The sequence below is a fragment of the Heterodontus francisci genome, chromosome 14 (assembly GCF_036365525.1).
Source record: "Heterodontus francisci isolate sHetFra1 chromosome 14, sHetFra1.hap1, whole genome shotgun sequence".
Lineage (NCBI taxonomy): Eukaryota > Metazoa > Chordata > Chondrichthyes > Heterodontiformes > Heterodontidae > Heterodontus > Heterodontus francisci.
In genome coordinates this window covers 107438695-107465275 of record NC_090384.1, presented here as the reverse complement: position 1 = coordinate 107465275, position 26581 = coordinate 107438695, and the positions used below count along the sequence as shown (strand labels likewise).

Sequence of the window (26581 nt, the reverse complement as noted above, 5' to 3'; positions counted from 1 at the left end):
TGGGGGACAGTGTAGAGGGAGCTTTACTCTGTATCTAACACCGTACTGTACCTGTCCTGGGAGTGTTTGATGGGGACAGTGTAGAGGGAGCTTTACTCTGTATCTAACCCCGTACTGTACCTGTCCTGGGAGTGTTTGATGGGGACAGTGTAGAGGGAGCTTTACTCTGTATCTAACCCCGTGCTGTCCCTGTCCTGGGAGTGTTTGATGGGGGACAGTGTAGAGGGAGCTTTACTCTGTATCTAACACCGTACTGTACCTGTCCTGGGAGTGTTTGATGGGGACAGTGTAGAGGGAGCTTTACTCTGTATCTAACCCCGTACTGTCCCTGTCCTGGGAGTGTTTGATGAGACAGTGTAGAGGGAGCTTTACTCTGTATCTAACCCCGTGCTGTCCCTGTCCTGGGAGTGTTTGATGGGGACAGTGTAGAGGGAGCTTTACTCTGTATCTAACCCCCGTACTGTACCTGTCCTGGGAGTGTTTGATGAGACAGTGTAGAGGGGGCTTTACTCTGTATCTAACCCCCCTGCTGTACCTGTCCTGGGAGTGTTTGATGGGGACAGTGTAGAGGGAGCTTTACTCTGTATCTAACCCCCGTACTGTACCTGTCCTGGGAGTGTTTGATGAGACAGTGTAGAGGGAGCTTTACTCTGTATCTAACCCTGTGCTGTCCCTGTCCTGGGAGTGTTTGATGAGACAGTGTAGAGGGGGCTTTACTCTGTATCTAACCCCGTGCTGTCCCTGTCCTGGGAGTGTTTGATGAGACAGTGTAGAGGGAGCTTTACTCTGTATCTAACCCCGTGCTGTCCCTGTCCTGGGAGTGTTTGATGAGACAGTGTAGAGGGAGTTTTAGAGTCCAGCATTTAACAGCTAATAAATTCTCTAAATCCTTCTCTCAGGGCTGGGGGAAGAGTTGCAGAGACTCTTGGAGCTCAAACTATAACCATCCTCCCTCCAACTGAAGAAAGAGAATAACAGTAAACACTTTACTTTTATTTATAAAAATAAGTTATCTCTGTTTATTTATTATTCGTCCCTTTTCCTAGGCTCACAGTTTCCTCCTTTTACTCGCTGACTTACATTGGGTTCTGGTCTGGCGCCACCTCAATCTTAAAATTCTCATCCTTCTTTTCAAACCCCTCCATGGCCTCGCCCCTCCCTATCTCTGTAATCTCCTTCAGCCCCACAACCCTCTGAGATCTCCACACTCCTCTAATTCGGGCCACTTGAGCATTCTCCATCCAACAATGTGGTTGACTCTTAACTGCCCTGTGAAATGGCCCAGGAAACTACCCAGTTGTCAAGGGCAATTAGGGATGGGCAACAAATGCTGGCCTTGCCAGTGACGCCCACATCCCATGAAATAATTTTTAAAAATCCTTCCCTAAACCTCTCCACCTCTCTCCCTTTCTTTTAAGATGCTCCTTAAAACCTACTTCTCTGACTAAGCTTTTGGTCACCTGTCCTAATATCTCCTTGTGTGGCTCAATATCACATTTTGTTTGATAATCACTCCTATTAAGCTCTTTGGGATGTTAAAGTAACTCTATCAATGCAAGTTGTTATGGTTGTTGGATTGTGTCCTGACCCAAGCTTGATTTTGTTTTTTCGGTATTGAATTTTCAATAAAAACTCTCACACAAAGTATTTGAATGTTGCAATAAATCGGAGCCTTTTCCTTCACTTGCGACAGTTTTCCTTTTGGATGACGAAATGCCTCAACCATATTCCTGTTTCTCTGTGAACTTCTCTTTTCTCAGAAAGAAGAGTTTGAGGCTGATTCGATCCCATTCGTTGTCCTTGCAGATCCCAACTTCTGATGTGACCTTCTCAGTGGATTCCCCATCCTTGACCCCACAGACGCCCATGCAAAATGTTCCTTTATTTGGAATACAGCTGCCCTATGATGTGCCTGAGTTTCAGCGAGTGACCATTACTGGAGACTACTGCGCAGGGGTAATGAGCACATCACTACACTCGGTTTTAAAATTCTCAGCCTTGTTTTCAAATCCCTCCAGAGCCTCACCCCTCCCTATCTCTGCAACCTCCTCCAGCCCCACAACCCTCCAAGATCTCTGCATTCCTCCTATTCCAGCCTGTTGTACATCCCAGACTTCCATCGCTCCACCTTCAGCTGCCTGGGCCCCAAGCTCTGGAATTCCCTCCCTAAACCTCCCCATCTCTCTCCTTTTTAAGACAGTCCTTAAAACCTATCTCTTTGACCAAGTTTTTGGTCATCTGCTATTCGCTCCTTATGTGTCATTTTGTATGGCAACGCTCCTGTGAAGTGCCTTGGGACTTTTTACTAAGTCCAGGGTGCTATATAAATGCAAGTTGTTGTTGTGGCGGCGGCGGTCTTTCATCAGAACTTAAGGTTAACTCTGTTTCTCTCTCCACAGATGCTGCCAGACCTGAGTATTTCCATCACGTTCTGTTTTTATTTCAGATTTCCAGCATCCGCAGTATTTTGCTTTTATTTTAGAACTCTCCCTGGTGCCCTGGTGAATATTTATCTCTCAATCAACATCCCAAAAAGAGATTTATCTGGATATTATCTCCAGTTCTGATGAAGGGCCATTGACCTGGAACATTGACCCCGCCTTCCTTACTTCACAGATGCTGCTTGTCCTGTTGACTATGCCAGCAGTTTCTGTTCTTAGTCTATAGGCTGACCTCCCATGGAATTATACAGGGCTATGGTGAAACCACACCTGGAGAACTGTGTATAGTTCTGGTGTCCTTACATAAGGAAAAATGTACTTACCTCCGAGGGAGTGTCCAGGGCGACCACGTGTGCAGGAAGTGTCTCCAGCTGCAGCTACTCAAAATCTGCGTTTCGGATCTGGAGCGGCAGCTGGAGACACTGTGCAGCATCCGCAAGGCTGAGATCATCGTGGATAGCATGTACTGGGAGGTGGTCACTGCAGGTAAAGACTGCTCAGGCAGAAAGGGTGACTGCCAGGCAGAGTAGAAGAACTAGGCAGGTAGTACAGGAGTCCCCTGTGTCCATCTCTCTATTTAACAGATTTTGCGCTTTGGATACTTTTGGGGAGATAGCTTCTCAGGGGAATTCAGCAAGAGCCAAGTATGTGGCACCACGGTTGGCTCAGCTGCACAGGAGGGAAGGAAAAAGACTGGGAGGGCGATAGTGATAGGGAATTCTATTGTAAGGGGTACAGATAGGCGTTTCTGTGGCCGCAAGCATGACTCCAGGATGGTATGTTGCCTCCCTGGTGCTAGGGTCAAGGATGTCACGGAGTGGCTGCAGGACATTCTGAAGGGGGAGGGTGAACAGTCAGAGGTCATGACAGAGGTAGAAAGAGGGATGAGGTCCTGCAACAAGAATTTAGGGAGCTAGGTAGAAGATTAAAAAGCAGGACCTCTAAGGTTGTAATCTCTGGATTACTCCCGGTGCCACGTGCTAGTGAGTATCGGAATAGGAGGATCGAGCAGATGAATGCGTGGCTGAAGAGATGGTGCAGGAGGGAGGGCTTTAGTTTCCTGGATCACTGGGTCTGCTTCTGGCAAAGGTGGGACCTGCACAAGTTGGACAGGTTGCACCTGAACCGGAACAGGACCAACATCCTTGATGGGAGGTTTGCTAGTGCCGTTGGAGGGGGGGTTAAACTAATTTGGCAGGGGAATGGGATACAGAGTGGAGGTTCAGTTGGGGGTGAAGCACAGTCAAATATAAAAGAAACTAAATCAGTCTGGAAGGCAGAGCAAATATAGACCTGTTAAGGGACAAGTGAAAAATGCAAGGCTGGATTGCATCTATTTTAATGCAAGGAGTCTTACTAGTAATGCAGATGAATTGAGGGCATTGATTAACACATGGGATTATGATATTATTGCTATCACAGAGACGTGGTTGAGGGAAGGGCAGGACTGGCAACTCAATATTCCAGGGTATAGAATCTTCAGGCGTGACAGGGGAGGGGGTAAAAGCGGAGGTGGCATTACACTGTTGATCAAGAAGTCAATTACTGCAGTAAGGAGGGATGATATCTTAGAAGGTTCCTCAAATGAGGCTATATGGGTAGAACTTAAAAATCAAAAAGGGGGCAATCACTTGGCTGGGAGTGTACTACAGGCCTCCAAACAGACAAACAGTCAGGGAGAGATAGAGGAGGAGATATGTAGGCAAATCTCAGAGAGGTGTAAAAATAATAGGGTAATAATAGTAGGGGATTTCAACTTCCCCAATATCAACTGGGATAGTCTCAGTGCAAAAGGCTTAAAGGGGGAGGAATTCTTAAAATGCATAAAGGAGAGCTTTTTGAGCCAGTATGTAGAAAGTCCTACAAGAGAAGGGGCAGTACTGGACCTAATCCTAGGGAATAAAGCCAGACAAGTGGTAGAAGTGTCAGTGGGGGAGCATTTCGGGGATAGCGACCATAACTCTAAGATATAAAGTAGTTATGGAAAAGGACAAAGATGGACCAGAAATAAAAGTACTGAATTGGGGGAAGGCCGATTTCAATATGATAAAACACAATCTGGCCAAAGTGGACTGGGAGCAGCTACTTGTAGGAAAGTCTACATCAGACCAGTGAGAGTCATTCAAAAAGGAAATAGTGAGAGTTTAGGGCCAACATGTTCCTGTAAAGGTGAAGGGTAGGACCGACTAGTCCAGGGAATCCTGGATGTCAAGGGATATAGAGGGTTGGATAAGGGAAAAAAAGGAGGCTTATGGCAGATTCAGAGTGCTGAAAACAGCGGAGGCACTAGAGGAGTATAGAAAGTGTAGGGGGGGGGGGGGTACTTAAAAAAGTAATTAGGAGAGCAAAGAGGGGACATGAAAAAACACTGGCGGGCAAGATAATGGAAAATCCTAAGGCGTTTTATAAGGTATATTAAGGGGAAGAGGATAACCAGGGAGAGAGTAGGGCCCATTAGGGACCAAAGTGGCAATCTGTGTGTGGAGCCGGAGGACATAGGTGAGGTTTTAAATGATTACTTTTCATCTGTGTTCACTATGGAGAAGGACGATGTAGGTGTAGAGATCAGGGAGGGGGATTGTGATATACTTGAACATATTAGCATGGAAAGGGAGGAAGTATTAGCTGTTTTAGTGGGCTTAAAAGTGAATAAGTTCCCAGGCCCAGATGAGATGTATCCCAGGCTGTTATGTGAGGCAAGGGAGGAGATTGCAGGGGCTTTGACACAAATTTTCAAATCCTCTCTGGCCACAGGAGAGGTACCAGAGGACTGGAGGACAGCGAATGTGGTACCATTATTCAAGAAGGGCAGCAGGGATAAACCAGGTAATTACAGGCCGGTGAGTCTAACATCAGTGGTAGGGAAACTACTGGAAAAAATTCTGAGGGACTGGATTAATATCCACTTGGAGAGACAGGAATTAATCAGGGATAGTCAGCATGGCATTGTCAGAGGGAGATTGTGTCTAACAAACCTGATTGAATTTTTTGAGGAGGTGACTAGATGTGTAGATGAGGGTAAAGCAGTTGATGTAGTCTACATAGACTTCAGTAAGGCTTTTGATAAGGTCCTGTATGGGAGATTGGTCAAGAAGGTAACAGCCCATGGGATCCAGGGCAATTTGGCAAATTGGATCCAAAATTGGCTTAGTGGCAGGAGGCAGAGGGTGATGATCGAGGGCTGTTTTTGCGAGTGGAAGCCTGTGACCAGTGGTGTACCACAGGGATGGGTGCTGGGACCCTTGCTATTTGTAGTGTAAATTAATGATTTAGACGTGAATATAGGAGGTATGATCAGTAAGTTCGCAAATGACATGAAAATTGGTGGTGTCGTAAATAGTGAGGAGGAAAGCCTAAGATTACAAGACGATATAGATGGGCTGGAAAGATGGGCAGAGCAGTGACAAATAGAATTTAATCCTGAAAAGTGTGAGGTGATGCATTTTGGGAGGACTAACAAGGCAAGGGAATATACAATGGACCCTCGGAAGTACAGAGGGTGAGAGGGATCTTGGTGTATTTGTCCATAGATCACTGAAGGCAGCAGCACAGGTAGCTAAGGTGGTTAGGAAGGCATATGGGATACTTGCCTTTATTAGCCCAGGCATAGAATATAAGAGCAGGGAGGTTATGATGGAGCTGTATAAAATGCTCGTTAGGCCTCAGCTGGAGTATTGTGTACAGTTCTGGTCACCACACTATAGAAAGGATGTGATTACACTGGAGAGGGTGCCGAGGAGATTCACCAGGATGTTGCCTGGGCTGGAGCATTTCAGCTATGAAGAGAGACTGGATAGGCTAGGGTTGTTTTCCTTAGAGCAGAGAAGGCTGAGGGGGGACATGATTGAAGTATACAAAATTATGAGGGGCGTTGATAGAAGAAACTCTTTCCCTTAGCGGAGGTGTCAATAACCAGGGGGCATTGATTTAAGGTAAGGGGCAGGAGGTTTAGATGGGGTTTGAGGAAAACAATTTTCACCCAAAGGGTGGTTGGAATCTGGAACACACTGCCTGAAGGGGTGGTAGAGGCAGGAACCCTCACAACATTTAAGAAATATTTAGATGAGCACTTTAAATGCCATAGCATACAAGGCTACGGGCCAAGTGCTGGAAAATAGGATTAGAATAGTTAGGTGCTTGATGGCCAGCACAGACACGATGGGCCGAAGGGCCTGTTTCTGTGCAGTATAACTATGACTCTCTCTATGACTCTGAGTGCCATGGAGGTTCATTCGATTTATGGGATGAGAGTCTTATTCTGTGAGGAGAGATTGAGCCTATATTCCCCGGAGTTCAGAAGAATGAGTGGTGATGTCATTGAAATGAATAAAATTCTTGGCTTGTCAGGGTAGGTGCTGATAAGTTGTTTCCCCCTAACTGGAGAATCTAGAACTCGGGGTCACAAGCTCAGGATAAGGGGTCGGCCATTTAGAACTGAGATGAGGAGAAATTTCCTCACTGAGGGTTGTGAATCTTTGGAATTCTCTACCCCAGAGAGTTGCGGAAGCTCAATCATTGAGTATATTCAAGACTGAGATTGATAGATTTTTGGGCACTAAGGCAATCGAGGGATATGGGGATAGTGCAGGAAGGTGGAGTTGAGGTAGAAGATCAGGCATGATCTTATTGAATAGCAGAGCAGGCTGATGGGCCGAATGGTCTACTCCTGCTCCTATTTCTTATTTTCCTATGGACTGAAATTGCACCTTTCTTATCTCCTGAATAGAAACTAACAATCACTGCTTTAAATGGGGATTGTGCACCAGAAATGCCAAGGAATGCTCACACATCCCCTCATCCATTCCAAAAGGTGCTCTATACCAAACTCTACTTTCAGGTTAAAATGTACAGTTCCATTTATTTACAAGTAAGATAATTATACAGGAATGCATAAAGTAACCAGCAACTACCATCATACTTAAACTATTCCAAAACAGTTCCAAAACAGGCAGTGGTTAGCACCGCAGCCTCACAGCTCCAGCGACCCGAGTTCGATTCCGGGCACTGCCTGTGTGGAGTTTGCAAGTTCTCCCTGTGTCTGCGTGAGTTTTCTCCGGGTGCTCCGGTTTCCTCCCACATGCCAAAGACTTGCAGGTTGATAGGTAAATTGGCCATTATAAATTGTCACTAGTATAGGTAGGTGGTAGGGAAATATAGGGACAGGTGGGGATGTGGTAGGAATATGGGATTAGTGTAGGATTAGTATAAATGGGTGGTTGATGGTCGGCACAGACTCGGTGGGCCAAAGGGCCTGTTTCAGTGCTGTATCTCTAAACTAAACTAAATAACAAGTGTTCGAAATCATAGATAGTCTTCAATAGCTTTCAACTGAGTTTAATGAAACAAAATGTCGGTAATTGGCTTCAAATAGCTGGAATAGGAAGTGGCACTTGAGGAATATGGGGTAGCTCACAGGGGAAAATGGGGGCAGTGCACAGAGGAATTGGGGGTGCCTGAATGAGAATACGGGGTAGCTGAAAGTGGAATAGGAGGTGCCCAGGACTGTCGCCCCCTTTTATTCTTGACCTTTCTTTGACAATTAGGCACATTTAAATTCAGCTGGACTTCTGCCAGTTTTGGATAATTGAGCTTTTAACAGTATGTTCTACTCAAGTAGATGAGGTATGAAGAGCAGATATCTGATAGGTCAGCTTGTAGAGAGAATCAACACATCTTTGTAACCTTTCCTCCAATCTACACACGTTAATATATCAAACTGGAATGATCGCGACATCATGAGGTCTTCTGAGACAATTAAATGATGAATACAGGCAATGCTATCAAATGACAGAAAAGATACCCGCCCTCCCCCCCATCCTCCGCCCTCCCCCCCATCCTCCGCCCTCCCCCCCATCCTCCGCCCTCCCCCCCATCCTCCGCCCACCCCCCCATCCTCCGCCCTCCCCCCCATCCTCCGCCCTTCCCCCCATCCTCCGCCCTCCCCCCCCATCCTCCGCCCACCTTGGGAAAGTAGATAATTCTGTTACCTTCATAACCAAAACAACAGAAGTCATAGTGCCATCCCATAATAACACAGAGCCAGTCATCAGTTTAGTCCAGGCAATTAAATCCTACATTGAGAAAGTTAACCAATCATTTTAAGAGATCTTTTTCCTTTATTATTCTAGTTTGATTTAATGTACTTTCATTTTTATCTGCTCATTGTTCACATCTTAAATCTAATGTAGGGTCAGTCCAAAAGAGTGAAACATGTTCTATGCCCCTCCCAGATTCTCCCCCACCCTCCCCTGAGTGTGGATATGATATCATAGTGTTTATGTTACTGGACTAATAATCCAGAAGCCTCGATTAATGATCTAGGACATAAATTCAAATCCCACCACGGCTGTGAATTGAATTCAATTAATTAAATAAATCTGGAATAAAAAGCGAGTGGGGAAGAGGAGGTGAAGTGTTATTTTTTAAAATTCATTCACAGGATGTGCTGCTGTGGCCAGCATTTATTGCCCAAGCCTAGTTTCCCTTGAGAAGGTTGGAATGAGCCATCTTCCTGTCAACTGAGTGCTTGCTAGGCCATTTCAGAGGGCAGTTAAAAGTCAACCACATTGCTGTGGGTCTGCATTCGCATGTAGGCCAGACCAGGTAAGGACAGCAGATTTCCTTCCTTAAAGGGCATTAATGAAACAGATGGGTCTTTACAACAATCTGGTAGTTTCATGGTCAACAGTATTTTACAGCACAGAAACAGGCCCTTCAGCACAACAAGTCTGTGCTACTGTTTCTGCTCCAGACGACCCTCCTCCCACCCTACCTCCTCTCACCCTATCAGACCACTGGACAATGCAAACACAAGAGTTAAAGGCCAGTAGGCCTGATAGGGAATGGGAAGAGTGGGCAAGGTGAGTACTCACACAGTTCATGAGATGTTGAGGAGTTAGGATAAAAAGACCAGTCTTGATTTTGACACAGTGAGGGTGTAGAGAGAAGGAAGAGTGTGAGGAATAGCCTGTGTTTATAACGGGTTCCAATACTGTTTGACCCAGATCACGGTGGAGGACTATGAACATGCTGCCAGAGGACTGATAAAAGCCTTGTTCATTCGAAAGAAGTACATGCGTCTTGCCTACCAGCTATTCCCCAGAACAACAGGACAGTACCTACAATCAGTCAAAAATGATCAGTGGCTGGAGGAAGATGAAGTTCTACCAGGTAAGCAGATTTAAATTGTAGTGTGTTTGTGTGTGTATTTTAAAGGGTGTTTATGTGTGTGTGTATATCAGTGCGTGTGTATATCAGTGCGTGTGTATATCAGTGCGTGTGTAAATCAGTGCGTGTGTATATCAGTGCGTGTGTATATCAGTGCGTGTGTAAATCAGTGCGTGTGTAAATCAGTGCGTGTGTAAATCAGTGTGTGTCTCTGTGTATTTTAGAAGGAATGTTGGTTTGTGGGGCTGGAAGAGGTTACAGAGCTAGAGAGAGGTGAGGCCATGGAGGAATTTGAAAACGAGGATAAGAATTTTAAAATCAAGACAACAACAACTTATATTAATATAGCACCTTTAATAAAATGTCCCAAGGCACTTCACAGGAGCATTATAAAACAAAATATAACACTGAGCCACAAAAGGAGATATTAGGTCAGATGACGTAAAGCTTGGTCAATGAGATAGGTTTTAAGGAGTGTCTTAAAGAAGGAAAGTGAGGTAGAGAGCTGTAGGGAGAGAATTCCGGAACTTAAGGCCCAGGCAACTGAAGGCACAGCTACCAACGGTGGAGCAATTAAAATCTGGGATCCTCGACAGGCCAGAATTAAAGGAACACAGAGATGTCGGAGGGTTGTGGGGCTGGAGGAGATTACAGAGATAGGGAGGGGCGAGGACATGGAAGGGTTTAAAAACAAGGATGAGAATTTTAAAATCAAGACATTGCTTGACTGGGAGTCAGTGTAGGTCAGCGAGCACAGGGGTGATAGGGGGACGGGACTTGCTGCGAGTTAGGACACAGGCAGCAGAGTTTTGTATGACCTCAAGTTTACAGATAGTAGAATGTGGGAGATCAGGCAGGAGTGTGTTGGAATAGTCAAGTCTAGAGAGAACAAAGGCATAAATTGCTTAACCGGGAATACAAATACTCTAGAGAATACAAACCAATGTTATGCAACCTGTGCTCATAATTTAACTTATAGAGCCCAGCATCAATTCACATTACGGTCTGATGTGGCCACACTTTGACAAGCAAGGGAATGTGTTTTGTGAGGGTAATCAACACACAGCTAACCCCCCTGGTGTGCCTCCCACAGTCAGCAGAGAGCAGGGAGTGACACTGGGCTACCTGAATAATCCTGTGTTTGAGTTTCAGTCTGTGAGTAATGTGAGACATGACGTGTGGTGAGTGTAACCGGCTTGAGATGAACGGATGACTCTGGGCCTACGGTTCCCAAAGCTCTCCAGCACTGGGGGCTTTTCTCACCTCCTGTCTGGGTCTCTTGTAGACTCATTGATAGAGATTGATCACTGTGATTGGCCAATAACTCTATCATTGGATCATGTGATTACCAGGATTGCAAAAGGTGAAATGGATGTCTGAGTCTACTGGTTAGAAATTCCGTTTCCGCAGTTGGTGGAATTCTATTGGATTTTTATGAAATGAAGGTATGTTTATTGTTGGCTAGATTATTGATAGAAGCAGTTAATTGCAACTAATTGTTGTTCATTCACCTTGAACAGATTTAAATCCACCCCCCAGAGATGGTGAGGATCCCTATGATCTCAGTGATGCTCCAGAGAACCTGGAATACGTGGCGAGGATGAAGGAAGGAATCATCTTTGTGTATGAAAATAAGGAGCTGCTGGAACTGGATGAGCCCAAAAGTCTCCCATACCCAGACCTGCAGACCTTCACACTGGACCTCAATCATGTCCTCGCCCTCATTGCTGATGGGCCCACGTAAGTCCTGTCTCCATGGAGATAACAGGGAATCAGCTAATTGTTGGGACACTCAACATCACAAATTATTATTTTTTTGAGAGTTGTGAAAATTTCAGCCTCCTGAGCAGGGATTTTGTGGCTGAAATAAACAAAAGGGAGCTAGTATACTGTGGGATGGACGGGGCGGAGTGCTCGGTGTTAGTATACTGTGGGATGGACGGGGCGGAGTGCTCGGTGTTAGTATACTGTGGGATGGACGGGGCGGAGTGCTCGGTGTTAGTATACTGTGGGATGGACGGGGCGGAGTGCTCGGTGTTAGTATACTGTGGGATGGACGGGGCGGAGTGCTCGGTGTTAGTATACTGTGGGATGGACGGGGCGGAGTGCTCGGTGTTAGTATACTGTGGGATGGACGGGGCGGAGTGCTCGGTGTTAGTATACTGTGGGACGGACGGGGCGGAGTGCTCGGTGTTAGTATACTGTGGGATGGACGGGGCGGAGAGCTCTGTGTTAGTATACTGTGGGACGGACAGGGCGGAGTGCTTGGTGTTAGTATACTGTGGGATGGACGGGGCGGAGTGCTCGGTGTTAGTATACTGTGGGATGGACAGGGCGGAGTGCTCGGTGTTAGTATACTGTGGGATGGACAGGGCGGAGTGCTTGGTGTTAGTATACTGTGGGATGGACGGGGCGGAGTGCTCGGTGTTAGTATACTGTGGGATGGACAGGGCGGAGTGCTCGGTGTTAGTATACTGTGGGATGGACAGGGCAGAGTGCTCGGTGTTAGTATACTGTGGGATGGACAGGGCGGAGTGCTCGGTGTTAGTATACTGTGGGATGGACAGGGCGGAGTGCTCGGTGTTAGTATACTGTGGGATGGACAGGGCGGAGTGCTCGGTGTTAGTATACTGTGGGACGGACGGGGCGGAGTGCTCCGTGTTAGTATACTGTGGGATGGACAGGGCAGAGTGCTCGGTGTTAGTATACTGTGGGACGGACGGGGCAGAGTGCTCGGTGTTAGTATACTGTGGGATGGACGGGGCGGAGTGCTCCGTGTTAGTATACTGTGGGATGGACAGGGCGGAGTGCTCGGTGTTAGTATACTGTGGGATGGACGGGGCAGAGTGCTCCGTGTTAGTATACTGTGGGATGGACAGGGCGGAGTGCTCGGTGTTAGTATACTGTGGGACGGACGGGACGGAGTGCTCGGTGTTAGTATACTGTGGGACGGACGGGACGGAGTGCTCGGTGTTAGTATACTGTGGGACGGACGGGGCGGAGTGCTCCGTGTTAGTATACTGTGGGATGGACGGGGCGGAGTGCTCCGTGTTAGTATACTGTGGGACGGACGGGGCGGAGTGCTCCGTGTTAGTATACTGTGGGATGGACGGGGCGGAGTGCTCGGTGTTAGTATACTGTGGGATGGACGGGGCGGAGTGCTCGGTGTTAGTATACTGTGGGATGGACGGGGCAGAGTGCTCGGTGTTAGTATACTGTGGGATGGACGGGGCGGAGTGCTCGGTGTTAGTATACTGTGGGATGGACGGGGTGGAGTGTACCGTGTTAGTATACTGTGGGATGGACGGGGCGGAGTGCTCGGTGTTAGTATACTGTGGGATGGACAGGGCGGAGTGCTCGGTGTTAGTATACTGTGGGATGGACGGGGTGGAGTGTACCGTGTTAGTATACTGTGGGATGGACGGGGCGGAGTGCTCGGTGTTAGTATACTGTGGGATGGACAGGGCGGAGTGCTCGGTGTTAGTATACTGTGGGATGGACGGGGTGGAGTGTACCGTGTTAGTATACTGTGGGATGGACGGGGCAGAGTGCTCGGTGTTAGTATACTGTGGGATGGACAGGGCGGAGTGCTCCGTGTTAGTATACTGTGGGATGGACAGGGCGGAGTGCTCGGTGTTAGTATACTGTGGGATGGACAGGGCGGAGTGTACCGTGTTAGTATACTGTGGGATGGACGGGGCAGAGTGCTCGGTGTTAGTATACTGTGGGATGGACAGGGCGGAGTGCTCCGTGTTAGTATACTGTGGGATGGACAGGGCGGAGTGCTCGGTGTTAGTATACTGTGGGATGGACGGGGTGGAGTGTACCGTGTTAGTATACTGTGGGATGGACGGGGTGGAGTGCTCGGTGTTAGTATACTGTGGGATGGACGGGGCAGAGTGCTCGGTGTTAGTATACTGTGGGATGGACGGGGCGGAGTGCTCGGTGTTAGTATACTGTGGGATGGACGGGGCGGAGTGCTCCGTGTTAGTATACTGTGGGATGGACGGGGCGGAGTGCTCCGTGTTAGTATACTGTGGGATGGACGGGGCGGAGTGCTCCGTGTTAGTATACTGTGGGATGGACAGGGCGGAGTGCTCGGTGTTAGTATACTGTGGGATGGACGGGGCGGAGTGCTCGGTGTTAGTATACTGTGGGATGGACAGGGCGGAGTGCTCGGTGTTAGTATACTGTGGGATGGACAGGGCGGAGTGCTCGGTGTTAGTATACTGTGGGATGGACAGGGCGGAGTGCTCGGTGTTAGTATACTGTGGGATGGACAGGGCAGAGTGCTCCGTGTTAGTATACTGTGGGATGGACAGGGCAGAGTGCTCGGTGTTAGTATACTGTGGGATGGACGGGGCGGAGTGCTCGGTGTTAGTATACTGTGGGATGGACGGGGCGGAGTGCTCGGTGTTAGTATACTGTGGGATGGACGGGGCGGAGTGCTCGGTGTTAGTATACTGTGGGACGGACGGGGCGGAGTGCTCGGTGTTAGTATACTGTGGGATGGACGGGGCGGAGTGCTCCGTGTTAGTATACTGTGGGATGGACGGGGCGGAGTGCTTGGTGTTAGTATACTGTGGGATGGACGGGGCGGAGTGCTCCGTGTTAGTATACTGTGGGACGGACGGGGCGGAGTGCTCGGTGTTAGTATACTGTGGGATGGACGGGGCGGAGTGCTCCGTGTTAGTATACTGTGGGATGGACGGGGCGGAGTGCTTGGTGTTAGTATACTGTGGGATGGACGGGGCGGAGTGCTCCGTGTTAGTATACTGTGGGATGGACGGGGCGGAGTGCTCGGTGTTAGTATACTGTGGGATGGACGGGGCGGAGTGCTCGGTGTTAGTATACTGTGGGATGGACGGGGCGGAGTGCTCCGTGTTAGTATACTGTGGGATGGACGGGGCGGAGTGCTCCGTGTTAGTATACTGTGGGATGGACGGGGCGGAGTGCTCGGTGTTAGTATACTGTGGGATGGACAGGGCGGAGTGCTCGGTGTTAGTATACTGTGGGATGGACGGGGCGGAGTGCTCGGTGTTAGTATACTGTGGGATGGACGGGGCGGAGTGCTCGGTGTTAGTATACTGTGGGATGGACAGGGCGGAGTGCTCCGTGTTAGTATACTGTGGGATGGACCGGGCGGAGTGCTCCATGTTAGTATACTGTGGGATGGACGGGGCGGAGTGCTCGGTGTTAGTATACTGTGGGATGGACGGGGCGGAGTGCTCGGTGTTAGTATACTGTGGGACGGACGGGGCGGAGTGCTCGGTGTTAGTATACTGTGGGATGGACGGGGCGGAGTGCTCGGTGTTAGTATACTGTGGGATGGACGGGGCGGAGTGCTCGGTGTTAGTATACTGTGGGATGGACGGGGCGGAGTGCTCGGTGTTAGTATACTGTGGGATGGACGGGGCGGAGTGCTCCGTGTTAGTATACTGTGGGATGGACGGGGCGGAGTGCTCGGTGTTAGTATACTGTGGGATGGACGGGGCAGAGTGCTCCGTGTTAGTATACTGTGGGATGGACGGGGCGGAGTGCTCCGTGTTAGTATACTGTGGGATGGACGGGGCGGAGTGCTCGGTGTTAGTATACTGTGGGATGGACGGGGCGGAGTGCTCGGTGTTAGTATACTGTGGGATGGACGGGGTAGAGTGTACCGTGTTAGTATACTGTGGGATGGACGGGGCGGAGTGCTCGGTGTTAGTATACTGTGGGATGGACGGGGCGGAGTGCTCCGTGTTAGTATACTGTGGGATGGACGGGGCGGAGTGCTCGGTGTTAGTATACTGTGGGATGGACAGGGCGGAGTGCTCCGTGTTAGTATACTGTGGGATGGACGGGGCAGAGTGCTCCGTGTTAGTATACTGTGGGATGGACAGGGCAGAGTGCTCGGTGTTAGTATACTGTGGGATGGACAGGGCGGAGTGCTCGGTGTTAGTATACTGTGGGATGGACAGGGCAGAGTGCTCGGTGTTAGTATACTGTGGGATGGACAGGGCGGAGTGCTCGGTGTTAGTATACTGTGGGATGGACAGGGCGGAGTGCTCCGTGTTAGTATACTGTGGGATGGACAGGGCAGAGTGCTCGGTGTTAGTATACTGTGGGATGGACAGGGCGGAGTGCTCGGTGTTAGTATACTGTGGGATGGACGGGGCGGAGTGCTCGGTGTTAGTATACTGTGGGATGGACGGGGCAGAGTGCTCGGTGTTAGTATACTGTGGGATGGACGGGGCAGAGTGCTCGGTGTTAGTATACTGTGGGATGGACGGGGCAGAGTGCTCGGTGTTAGTATACTGTGGGATGGACGGGGTAGAGTGTACCGTGTTAGTCTACTGTGGGATGGACGGGGCGGAGTGCTCGGTGTTAGTATACTGTGGGATGGACGGGGCGGAGTGCTCGGTGTTAGTATACTGTGGGATGGACGGGGCGGAGTGCTCGGTGTTAGTATACTGTTGGATGGACGGGGCGGAGTGCTCCGTGTTAGTATACTGTGGGATGGACGGGGCGGAGTGCTCGGTGTTAGTATACTGTTGGATGGACGGGGCGGAGTGCTCGGTGCCTGGCACTGTCGTATCTATGTTATCTGCTACTTATTAGATCATGTCTTGATGTTGTCCAGGTCATGCTGTCGATTAGTATGGACTGCTACATAATCAGAATAGAGTTGAATCGTGTTGAACACAGTGCATTCAGCAGTTAACAGCCCCCTGTCGATAATAAATTAAATCCCTGATTTGATATTAACTGTTTCGACTGTGCATTAAAACTGCCTCTTTTTCGAATTTTACCCAAAGGAAGCTGATTCAAGTCATGAAGCTCAACTAAATTGACCCAGGATTATTTATTAAATTAAAAATTTAGACTAAAGATTCACAGTTAATCAGAGTACACATTGTTTAATATGAAATATTGCAGAAAGGTATACAAGTACCCATTCCCCTGCCACCACATATTTGTACAGAGAGTGATCGTGGAAGATGGGGCCAACTTGGGTGCAATGTGACAATTTTAAATTAAGGACCTGTTTTTACTCTTAGCAAAGGAAAAATTATTTTATTTTGAGGGTTTTTGGATTCAAAAGTTGATTCATGCAAGATGGGAATGCTATTGAATATTTGAAGCTTCCTAATCTAATCAAATCTAACTCCTTTCCACAGGAAGACGTACTGCCATCGGAGGCTAAACTTCTTGGGATCAAAGTTCTACTTGCACGAGATGTTGAATGAAATGGCGGAGCTGCGGGAGCTGAAGTGTGTACCTCATCGGGATTTCTACAATGTCAGGAAGGTAAGGCGATGGTCAAGATAAAGAGAAATATTATTCCTCACAGCAATAATTATCTGGGGCAGTTGAAGAGAAACTCTCTTTCCCTTTCAGGCAGCGTGTGTTCCTGCAACAGTTGCAACCTGTTCTGAATATGATAGTCAGCAATAAATCCAATAGGAATGCAGGAGAAACCTCTTTACCCAGGGAGAGGCGAGAATGTGGAACTTTGCTATCACAGGGAGTAGTTGAGACGATGGGCGGCACAGTGGCGCAGTGGTTAGCACCGCAGCCTCACAGCTCCAGCGACCCGGGTTCAATTCTGGGTACTGCCTGTGTGGAGTTTGCAAGTTCTCCCTGTGTCTGCGTGGGTTTTCTCCGGGTGCTCCGGTTTCCTCCCACATGCCAAAGACTTGCAGGTTGGTAGGTAAATTGGCCATTATAAATTGCCCCAAGTATAGGTAGGTGGTAGCAGAATGGTGGGGATGTGGTACGGATTATAGAATTAACGTAGGATTAGTATAAATGGGTGGTTGATGGTCGGCACAGACTCGGTGGGCTGAAGGGCCTGTTTCAGTGCTGTATCTCTTTTAAAAAAAAAATTGTGAAAGTGAGTAAAGATAGGCTCCAACATCATCCTTCCGGAAAAAGCTTTCTGGAATTTAACATCTGGGATCTGTGCATTTTTAAAAGTCTAATAGAGAGAATTGTACAACACAGCATCGAGGCCATTCAGTCCATCGTGCCTGTACCAGCCCTTTGAAAGAGCTATCCAATTAGTCCCACTCCCCTGCTCTTTTTTTTTAATTCACTTTATGGGATGTGGGCGTCGCTGGCCAGGCCAGCATTTATTGTCCATCCCTAATTGCCCTTGAGAAGGTGGTGGTGAGCTGCCTTCTTGAACCACTGCAGTCCATGTAGGGTAGGTACACCCACAGTGCTGTTAGGAAGGGAGTTCCAGGATTTTGACCCAGTGACAGTGAAGGAACGGCGATATAGTTCCAAGTCAGGATGGTGTGTGATTTGGAGGGGAACTTGCAGGTGGTGGTGTTCCCATGCATCTGCTGCCCTTGTCCTTCTAGGTGGTAGAGGTTGCGGGTTTGGAAGGTGCTGTCTAAGGAGCCTTGGTGCATTGCTGCAGTGCATCTTGTAGATGGTACACACTGCTGCCACTGTGTGTCGGTGGTGGAGGGAGTGTATGTTTGTAGATGGGGTGCCAATCAAGTGGGCTGCCTTGTCCTGGATGGTATCGAGCTTCTTGAGTGTTGTTGGAGCCGCACCCATTCAGGCAAGTGGAGAGTATTCCATCACACTCCTGACTTGTGCCTTGTAGATGGTGGACAGGCTTTGGGGAGTCAGGAGGTGAGTTACTCGCTGCAGGATTCCTGGCCTCTTTCCCAATAGTCATGTAATTTATTTTTCCTTTTCAAGTATTTATCCAATTCCCTTTTGAAAGTTACTATTGAATCTCCTTGAACCGCCCTTTCAGGCAGTGTGTTCCAGATCCATTCCCAGACTCAAATCAACTGGGGTGAGACCAGTCAATTATTGTGTGTTAATAGTGGCTGATATTCCAAAAAGCAGCTCATGTTAACTTCAGTGGTTCTATTTAAGACATATGGATTTGGGTTTTAATTAGGCAACAGTGTGGAGACTCACGGGGAGGCCAGTGACCATGAAGCTGCCAGATCGATTTAAGCATAGGTAAGTTGAGGTCATTCATTTTGGACCAATAAAGGATGGATTAGATATTTATTTAAACGGTAAAAAGCTAGCAACAGTGGAGATGCAGAGAGATTTAGGGGTCCGTGTACACCAATCACTAAAATTTACTAGGTTAAAAAAATCAAAACGTTTAATGGCCTTTACATCTCAAGGGCTAGAATATAAAGGGGAGGAAGTTTAGCTCCATATATAAAAAGCCCTGGTTTACCCACACCTGGAATACTGTGTACAGATCTGGGTAAATGCACCTGAAAAGGATGTATTAGCCTTGGAAAGACTGCAGCATAGATTCACGAGAATGTGACCAGACTCCAAAGGTTAGTGATTTGCCAAGAGTACATAAATTAGGGTAGAGGGGGAATGTGGTTACATTACTGGGTTGGTAATCCAGAAGTCGGTGACATGAGTTCAAATCCCACCACAGCAGCTGGGGAATTATCTGGAATAAAAAGCTAGTATCAGTAATGGTGACCATGAAACTACTGGATTGTTGTGAAATCCCATCTCGGTCACAATGTCCTTTTAGGGAAGGAAATCATAAAATCATAGAAGGTTTGAGGCACAGAAAGAGGCCACCTGGCCCATCGAGTCTGTGCCGGTCGAAAAACGATCCACCTATTCTAATCCCACCTTCCAGCATTTGATCTGTAGCCCTGCAGATTACGGCACTTGAGGTGCATATCCAGACTCCTTTTGAATGAGTTGAGGGTCTCTGCCTCAACTACCCTTTCAGGCAGTGAGTTCCAGACCATCACCACCCTCTGGGTGAAAAAGTTTTTCCTCATCTCTCCTCTAATTTTTCTACCAATCACTTTAAATCTATGCCCCCTCATCACTGACCTCTCTGCTAAGGTGAACAGACCCTTCACCTCCACTCTATCCAGGCCCCTCACAATTTTGTACATTTCAATCAGATCTCCCCTCAGCCTTCTCTATTCCAAGGAGAACAACCCCAGCCTATCCAATCTTTCCTCATAGCTGCATTTTTCCAGTCCTGACAACATCCTCGTAAATCTCCTCTGTACCCTCTCTAGTGCAATTACATCCTTTCTGTAATGAGGTGACCACAACTGCACACAGTACTCACGTTGTGGCCTAACCAATGATTTATACAGTTCCAGCATAACCTCCCTGTTCTTATATTCTACACCTTGGCTAATAAAGGAAAGGATTCCATATGCCTTCTTAACCACCTTATTGACCTGTCCTGCTACCTTCAGGGATCTGTGGACATTCACTCCAAGGTCCCTCACTTCCTCTACATTTCTCAGTATTTTCCCATTAATCGTGTATTCCTTTGCCTTGTTTGACTTCCTCAAATGCATCACCTCACACTTCTCCAGGTTGAATTTCATTTGCCACTTTTCTGCCCATCTGACCAGATCATCAATATCTTCCTGCAGCCTACAGCTATCCTCCTCGCTATCTACCACACGGCCAATCTTTGTGTCGTCTGCAAACCTCTTGATCATGCCCCCTACATTTACATCCAAACCGTTAATATATACCACAAAAAGCAGGGGACCCAGTACTGAGCCCTGCGGAACACCACTGGAAATAGCCCTCCAGTCGCTAAAACACCCGTCAACAATTACCCTTTGTTTCCTGCCACTGAGCCAATTCTGTATCCACCTTGCTTCATTTCCCTGGATCCCATGGGATTTTATTTTTTTAACCAGTCTACCATGTGGGACCTTGTCAAAATCCTTGCTAAAATCCATGTAGACCACATCAACTGCACTACCCTCATCAATCTTCCTAGTTACTTCTTCAAAAAATTCGATCAAGTTAGTCAAACAAGATCTTCCCTTAACAAATCCATGCTGACTATCCTTGATTAACCTGTGCCTTTCTAAGTGACAATTTATCCTGTCTCTCAGAATAGATTCCAATAATTTGCCCACTACTGAGGTTAGACTGACTGGTAAATCTGTCAGCTTTACCAGGTCTGAGCCTATCTGTGAATCCTGTCCCATGCCAATGTACCTGACTTGTAACCGCTCCTCAGAAGTGGCTTCATAAGTCACTTAGTTGTATCAAATAAGCAGTTGAAGACGACAGCTCAGCATCACCTTCACGGGGCATCTGAGGATGGGCAGTAAATACTGGCCACATCCGAGAGTGAATTAAAAAGAAACTTTCCTTTGTTACTATTCGAACTTCAAGTGACACCTGGAATATATCGAGGAGCAAGTTTCCAGGTGATCAGTTCTTCTGAACACAGTGAGGGGACAAGTAAAGAAGTTTAGAGAAAGTTATTGTGAAGGAGATTGCTGTTTCTAATCTAATAAATATTAAAGTGGACTCACATCTATGAATGATGGTCTGTGTTTAATGAGGAATTCCTCCGTTCTAGAAATGACTGGAATTTGTTGTATTTCGCATTAATTAAAAAAAAGACTTGAATTTATATAGTGCCTTTCATGACCTCCAAATGTCCCAAAACACATCAGGCAACATCACGTTGGTATTGGCTGTGGCTCAGTGCGGAGCACTCGCCTGATTCAGAAGGTTGTGGGTTCAGGTCTCACTCGAGACATCAGCACAAAATCCAGGCAGGCCCTCCCAGTGCAGTACTGGGGGAGTGCTGCACTGTCAGTGGGACAGTACTGGGGGAGTGCTGCACTGTCAGTGGGACAGTACTGAGGGAGCGCTGCACTGTCAGTGGGACAGTACTGGGGGAGCGCTGCACTGTCAGTGGGACAGTACTGGGGGAGCGCTGCACTGTCAGTGGGACAGTACTGGGGGAGCGCTGCACTGTCAGTGGGACAGTCCTGGGGGAGCGCTGCACTGTCAGTGGGACAGTCCTGGGGGAGCGCTGCACTGTCAGTGGGACAGTACTGAGGGAGCGCTGCACTGTCAGTGGGACAGTGCTGAGGGAGCGCTGCACTGTCAGTGGGACAGTACTGAGGGAGTGCTGCACTGTCAGTGGGACAGTACTGAGGGAGCGCTGCACTGTCAGTGGGACATTACTGGGGGAGCGCTGCACTGTCAGTGGGACAGTACTGAGGGAGCGCTGCACTGTCAGTGGGACAGTACTGGGGGAGCGCTGCACTGTCAGTGGGACAGTACTGGGGGAGCGCTGCACTGTCAGTGGGACAGTACTGGGGGAGCGCTGCACTGTCAGTGGGACAGTACTGGGGTAGCGCTGCACTGTCAGTGGGACAGTACTGGGGGAGCGCTGCACTGTCAGTGGGACAGTACTGGGGGAGTGCTGCACTGTCAGTGGGACAGTACTGGGGGAGCGCTGCACTGTCAGTGGGACAGTACTGGGGGAGCGCTGCACTGTCAGTGGGACAGTACTGGGGGAGCGCTGCACTGTCAGTGGGACAGTACTGGGGGAGTGCTGCACTGTCGGAGGGTCAGGACTGAGGGAGCGCTGCGCTGTCGGAGGGTCAGGACTGAGGGAGCGCTGCGCTGTCGGAGGGTCAGAACTGAGGGAGCGCTGCACTGTCGGAGGGTGAGGACTGATGGAGTACCGCACTGTCGGATGGTCAGGACTGAGGGTGCGCTGCACTGTCGGAGGGCGCGGACTGAGGGAGCGCTGCGCTGTCGGAGGGTCAGAACTGAGGGAGCGCTGCACTGTCGGAGGGTGAGGACGGATGGAGTACCGCACTGTCGGAGGTCAGTACTGAGGGAGTGCCGCGCTGTCGGAGGGTCAGGACTGATGGAGCGCCGCAGTGTCGGAGGGTCAGTACTGAGGGTGCGCTGCACTGTCGGAGGGCGCGGACTGAGGGAGCACTGCACTGTCGGAGGGTGAGGACTGATGGAGTACCGCACTGTCGGAGGGTCAGTACTGAGGGAGCGCTGCGCTGTCGGAGGGCGCGGACTGAGGGAGCACTGCACTGTCGGAGGGTCAAGACTGAGGGAGTGCTGCGCTGTCGGAGGGTCAGGAATGAGGGTGTGCTGCACTGTCGGAGGGTCAGGACTGAGGGATCGCCGTGGTGTCGGAGGGTCAGTACTGAGGGTGCGCCGTGGTGTCGGAGGGTCAGTATTGAGGGAGCGCTGTGGTGTCGGAGGGTCAGTACTGAGGGATCGCCGTGGTGTCGGAGGGTCAGTACTGAGGGATCGCCGCGGTGTCGAAGGGTCAGTACTGAGGGAGAGCCGCGCTGTCGGAGGGTCAGTACTGAGGGAGCGCCGCGGTGTCGGAGGGTCAGTACTGAGGGAGAGCCGCGCTGTCGGAGGGTCAGTACTGAGGGATCGCCGTGGTGTCGGAGGGTCAGTACTGAGGGAGCGTCGCACTGTCGGAGGGTCAGTACTGAGGGATCGCCGTGGTGTCGGAGGGTCAGTACTGAGGGAGAGCCGCGCTGTCGGAGGGTCAGTACTGAGGGAGCGCCGCGGTGTCGGAGGGTCAGTACTGAGGGAGAGCCGCGCTGTCGGAGGGTCAGTACTGAGGGATCGCCGTGGTGTCGGAGGGTCAGTACTGAGGGAGCGTCGCACTGTCGGAGGGTCAGTACTGAGGGATCGCCGTGGTGTCGGAGGGTCAGTACTGAGGGATCGCCGCGGTGTCGAAGGGTCAGTACTGAGGGAGAGCCGCACTGTCGGAGGGTCAGTACTGAGGGAGAGCCGCGCTGTCGGAGGGTCAGTACTGAGGGATCGCCGTGGTGTCGGAGGGTCAGTACTGAGGGAGCGTCGCACTGTCGGAGGGTCAGTACTGAGGGAGCGCCGCACTGTCGGAGGGTCAGTACTGAGGGATCGCCGTGGTGTCGGAGGGTCAGTACTGAGGGATCGCTGTGGTGTCGGAGGGTCAGTACTGAGGGATCGCCGTGGTGTCGGAGGGTCAGTACTGAGGGAGCGCTGCACTGTCGGAGGGTCAGTACTGAGGGAGCGCCGTGGTGTCGGAGGGTCAGTACTGAGGGATCGCCGTGGTGTCGGAGGGTCAGTACTGAGGGAGCGCTGCACTGTCGGAGGGTCAGTACTGAGGGAGCGCCGTTGTGTCGGAGGGTGAGGACTGAGGGAGTGCTGCGGTTTCGGAGGGTCAGTACTGAGGGATCGCCGTGGTGTTGGAGGGTCAGTACTGAGGGATCGCCGTGGTGTCGGAGGGCCAGTACTGAGGGAGTGCCGTGGTGTCGGAGGGTCAGTACTGAGGGAGTGCCGTGGTGTCGGAAGGTCAGTACTGAGGGATCGCCGTGGTGTCGGAGGGTCAGTACTGGGTGCGCCGTGGTGTCGGAGGGTCAGTACTGAGGGAGTGCCGTGGTGTCGGAGGGTCAGTACTGAGGGATCTCCGTGGTGTTGGAGGGTCAGTACTGACGGTGCGCCGTGGTGTTGGAGGGTCAGTACTGAGGGAGTGCCGTGGTGTCGGAGGGTCAGTACTGAGGGATCGCCGTGGTGTCGGAGGGTCAGTACTGAGGGAGCGCCGTGGTTTCGGAGGGTCAGTACTGAGGGAGTGCCGTGATTTCGGAGGGTCAGTACTGAGGGAGCGCCGTGGTTTCGGAGGGTCAGTACTGAGGAATCGCCGTGGTGTCGGAGGGTCAGTACTGAGGGATCGCCGTGATGTCGGAGGGTCAGTACTGAGGGAGTGCCGTGGTGTCGGAGGGTCAGTACTGAGGGAGTGCCGTGGTGTCGGAGGGTCAGTACTGAGGAATCGCCGTGGTGTCGGAGGGTCAGTACTGAGGGATCGCCGTGGTTTCGGAGGGTCAGTACTGAGGGAGTGCCGTGATGTCGGAGGGTCAGTACTGAGGGAGTGCCGTGGTGTCGGAGGGTCAGTACTGAGGGAGTGCCGTGGTGTCGGAGGGTCAGTACTGAGGGATCGCCGTGGTGTCGGAGGGTCAGTACTGAGGGAGCGCCGTGGTGTCGGAGGGTCAGTACTGAGGGATCGCCGTGGTGTCGGAGGGTCAGTACTGAGGGAGCGCCGTGGTGTCGGAGGGTCAGTACTGAGGGATCGCCGTGGTGTCGGAGGGTCAGTACTGAGGGATCGCCGTGGTGTCGGAGGGTCAGTACTGAGGGATCGCCGTGATGTCGGAGGGTCAGTACTGAGGGATCGCCGTGGTGTCGGAGGGTCAGTACTGAGGGAGCGCCGTGGTGTCGGAAGGTCAGTACTGAGGGATCGCCGTGGTGTCGGAGGGTCAGTACTGAGGGATCGCCGTGGTGTCGGAGGGTCAGTACTGAGGGAGCGCCGTGGTGTCGGAAGGTCAGTACTGAGGGAGCGCCGTGGTGTCGGAGGGTCAGTACTGAGGGAGCGCCGTGGTGTCGGAGGGTCAGTACTGAGGGAGTGCTGTGGTGTCGGAGGGTCAGTACTGAGGGATCGCCGTGATGTCGGAGGGTCAGTACTGAGGGAGCGCCGTGGTGTCGGAGGGTCAGTACTGAGGGAGCGCCGTGGTGTCGGAGGGTCAGTACTGAGGGATGGCCGTGGTGTCGGAGGGTCAGTACTGAGGGAGCGCCGTGGTTTCGGAGGGTCAGTACTGAGGGATCACGTGGTTTCGGAGGGTCAGTACTGAGGGATCGCCGTGGTGTCGGAGGGTCAGTACTGAGGGAGCGCCGTGGTGTCGGAGGGTCAGTACTGAGGGATCGCCGTGGTGTCGGAGGGTCAGTACTGAGGGAGCGCCGTGGTGTCGGAGGGTCAGTACTGAGGGATCGCCGTGGTGTCGGAGGGTCAGTACTGAGGGATCGCCGTGGTGTCGGAGGGTCAGTACTGAGGGATCGCCGTGGTGTCGGAGGGTCAGTACTGAGGGATCGCCGTGGTGTCGGAGGGTCAGTACTGAGGGATCGCCGTGGTGTCGGAGGGTCAGTACTGAGGGATGGCCGTGGTGTCGGAGGGTCAGTACTGAGGGATGGCCGTGGTGTCGGAGGGTCAGTACTGAGGGAGCGCCGTGGTTTCGGAGGGTCAGTACTGAGGGATCGCCGTGGTTTCGGAGGGTCAGTACTGAGGGATCGCCGTGGTGTCGGAGGGTCAGTACTGAGGGATCGCCGTGGTGTCGGAGGGTCAGTACTGAGGGAGTGTCGTGGTGTCGGAGTGTCAGTACTGAGGGAGTGTCGTGGTGTCGGAGGGTCAGTACTGAGGGAGTGCCGTGGTGTCGGAGGGTCAGTACTGAGGGAGTGTTGTGGTGTCGGAGGGTCAGTACTGAGGGAGTGTCCTGGTGTCGGAGGGTCAGTACTGAGGGAACGCCGTGGTGTCGGAGGGTCAGTACTGAGGGAGTGTCGTGGTGTCGGAGGGTCAGTACTGAGGGATCGCCGTGATGTCGGAGGGTCAGTACTGAGGGAATGTCGTGGTGTCGGAGGGTCAGTACTGAGGGAGTGCCGTGGTGTCGGAAGGTCAGTACTGAGGGATCGCCGTGATGTCGGAGGGTCAGTACTGAGGGAGCGCCGTGGTGTCGGAGGGTCAGTACTGAGGGAGTGCCGTGGTGTCGGAGGGTCAGTACTGAGGGAGTGCCGTGGTGTCGGAGGGTCAGTACTGAGGGAGTGTCGTGGTGTCGGAGGGTCAGTACTGAGGGAGCGCCGTGGTGTCGGAGGGTCAGTACTGAGGGAGTGTCGTGGTGTCAGAGGGTCAGTACTGAGGGAGTGTCCTGGTGTCGGAGGGTCACTACTGAGGGAGTGCCGTGGTGTCGGAGGGTCAGTACTGAGGGAACGCCGTGGTGTCGGAGGGTCAGTACTGAGGGAGTGTCATGGTGTCGGAGGGTCAGTACTGAGGGATCGCCGTGATGTCGGAGGGTCAGTACTGAGGGAATGTCGTGGGGTCGGAGGGTCAGTACTGAGGGAGTGCCGTGATTTCGGAGGGTCAGTACTGAGGGAGTGCCGTGGTGTCGGAGGGTCAGTACTGAGGGAGTGCCGTGGTGTCGGAGGGTCAGTACTGAGGGAGTGTCGTGGTGTCGGAGGGTCAGTACTGAGGGATCGCCGTGGTGTCGGAGGGTCAGTACTGAGGGATCGCCGTGGTGTCGGAGGGTCAGTACTGAGGGATCGCCGTGGTGTCGGAGGGTCAGTACTGAGGGAGCGCCGTGGTGTCGGAGGGTCAGTACTGAGGGATCGCCGTGGTGTCGGAGGGTCAG

General features: G+C 50.9%; 1 protein-coding gene across 7 annotated transcripts in view; it reads left to right on the top strand.

Annotated features, from left to right (window-relative positions):
- LOC137377210 (AMP deaminase 3-like) overlaps nucleotides 1-26581 on the top strand; it is a 106209-nt gene that overhangs the window by 20355 nt on the left and 59273 nt on the right. For 6 of the 7 annotated variants that reach the window (XM_068046719.1, XM_068046717.1, XM_068046716.1 and 3 more), the window contains exons 3-6: nucleotides 1761-1956; nucleotides 9446-9611; nucleotides 11129-11348; nucleotides 16769-16898. In XM_068046719.1, the coding sequence (XP_067902820.1) occupies nucleotides 1761-1956; nucleotides 9446-9611; nucleotides 11129-11348; nucleotides 16769-16898 (712 nt within the window). The remainder of the gene's footprint in view (nucleotides 1-1760; nucleotides 1957-9445; nucleotides 9612-11128; nucleotides 11349-16768; nucleotides 16899-26581) is intronic. The other variant, XM_068046720.1, reaches the window with a different exon arrangement.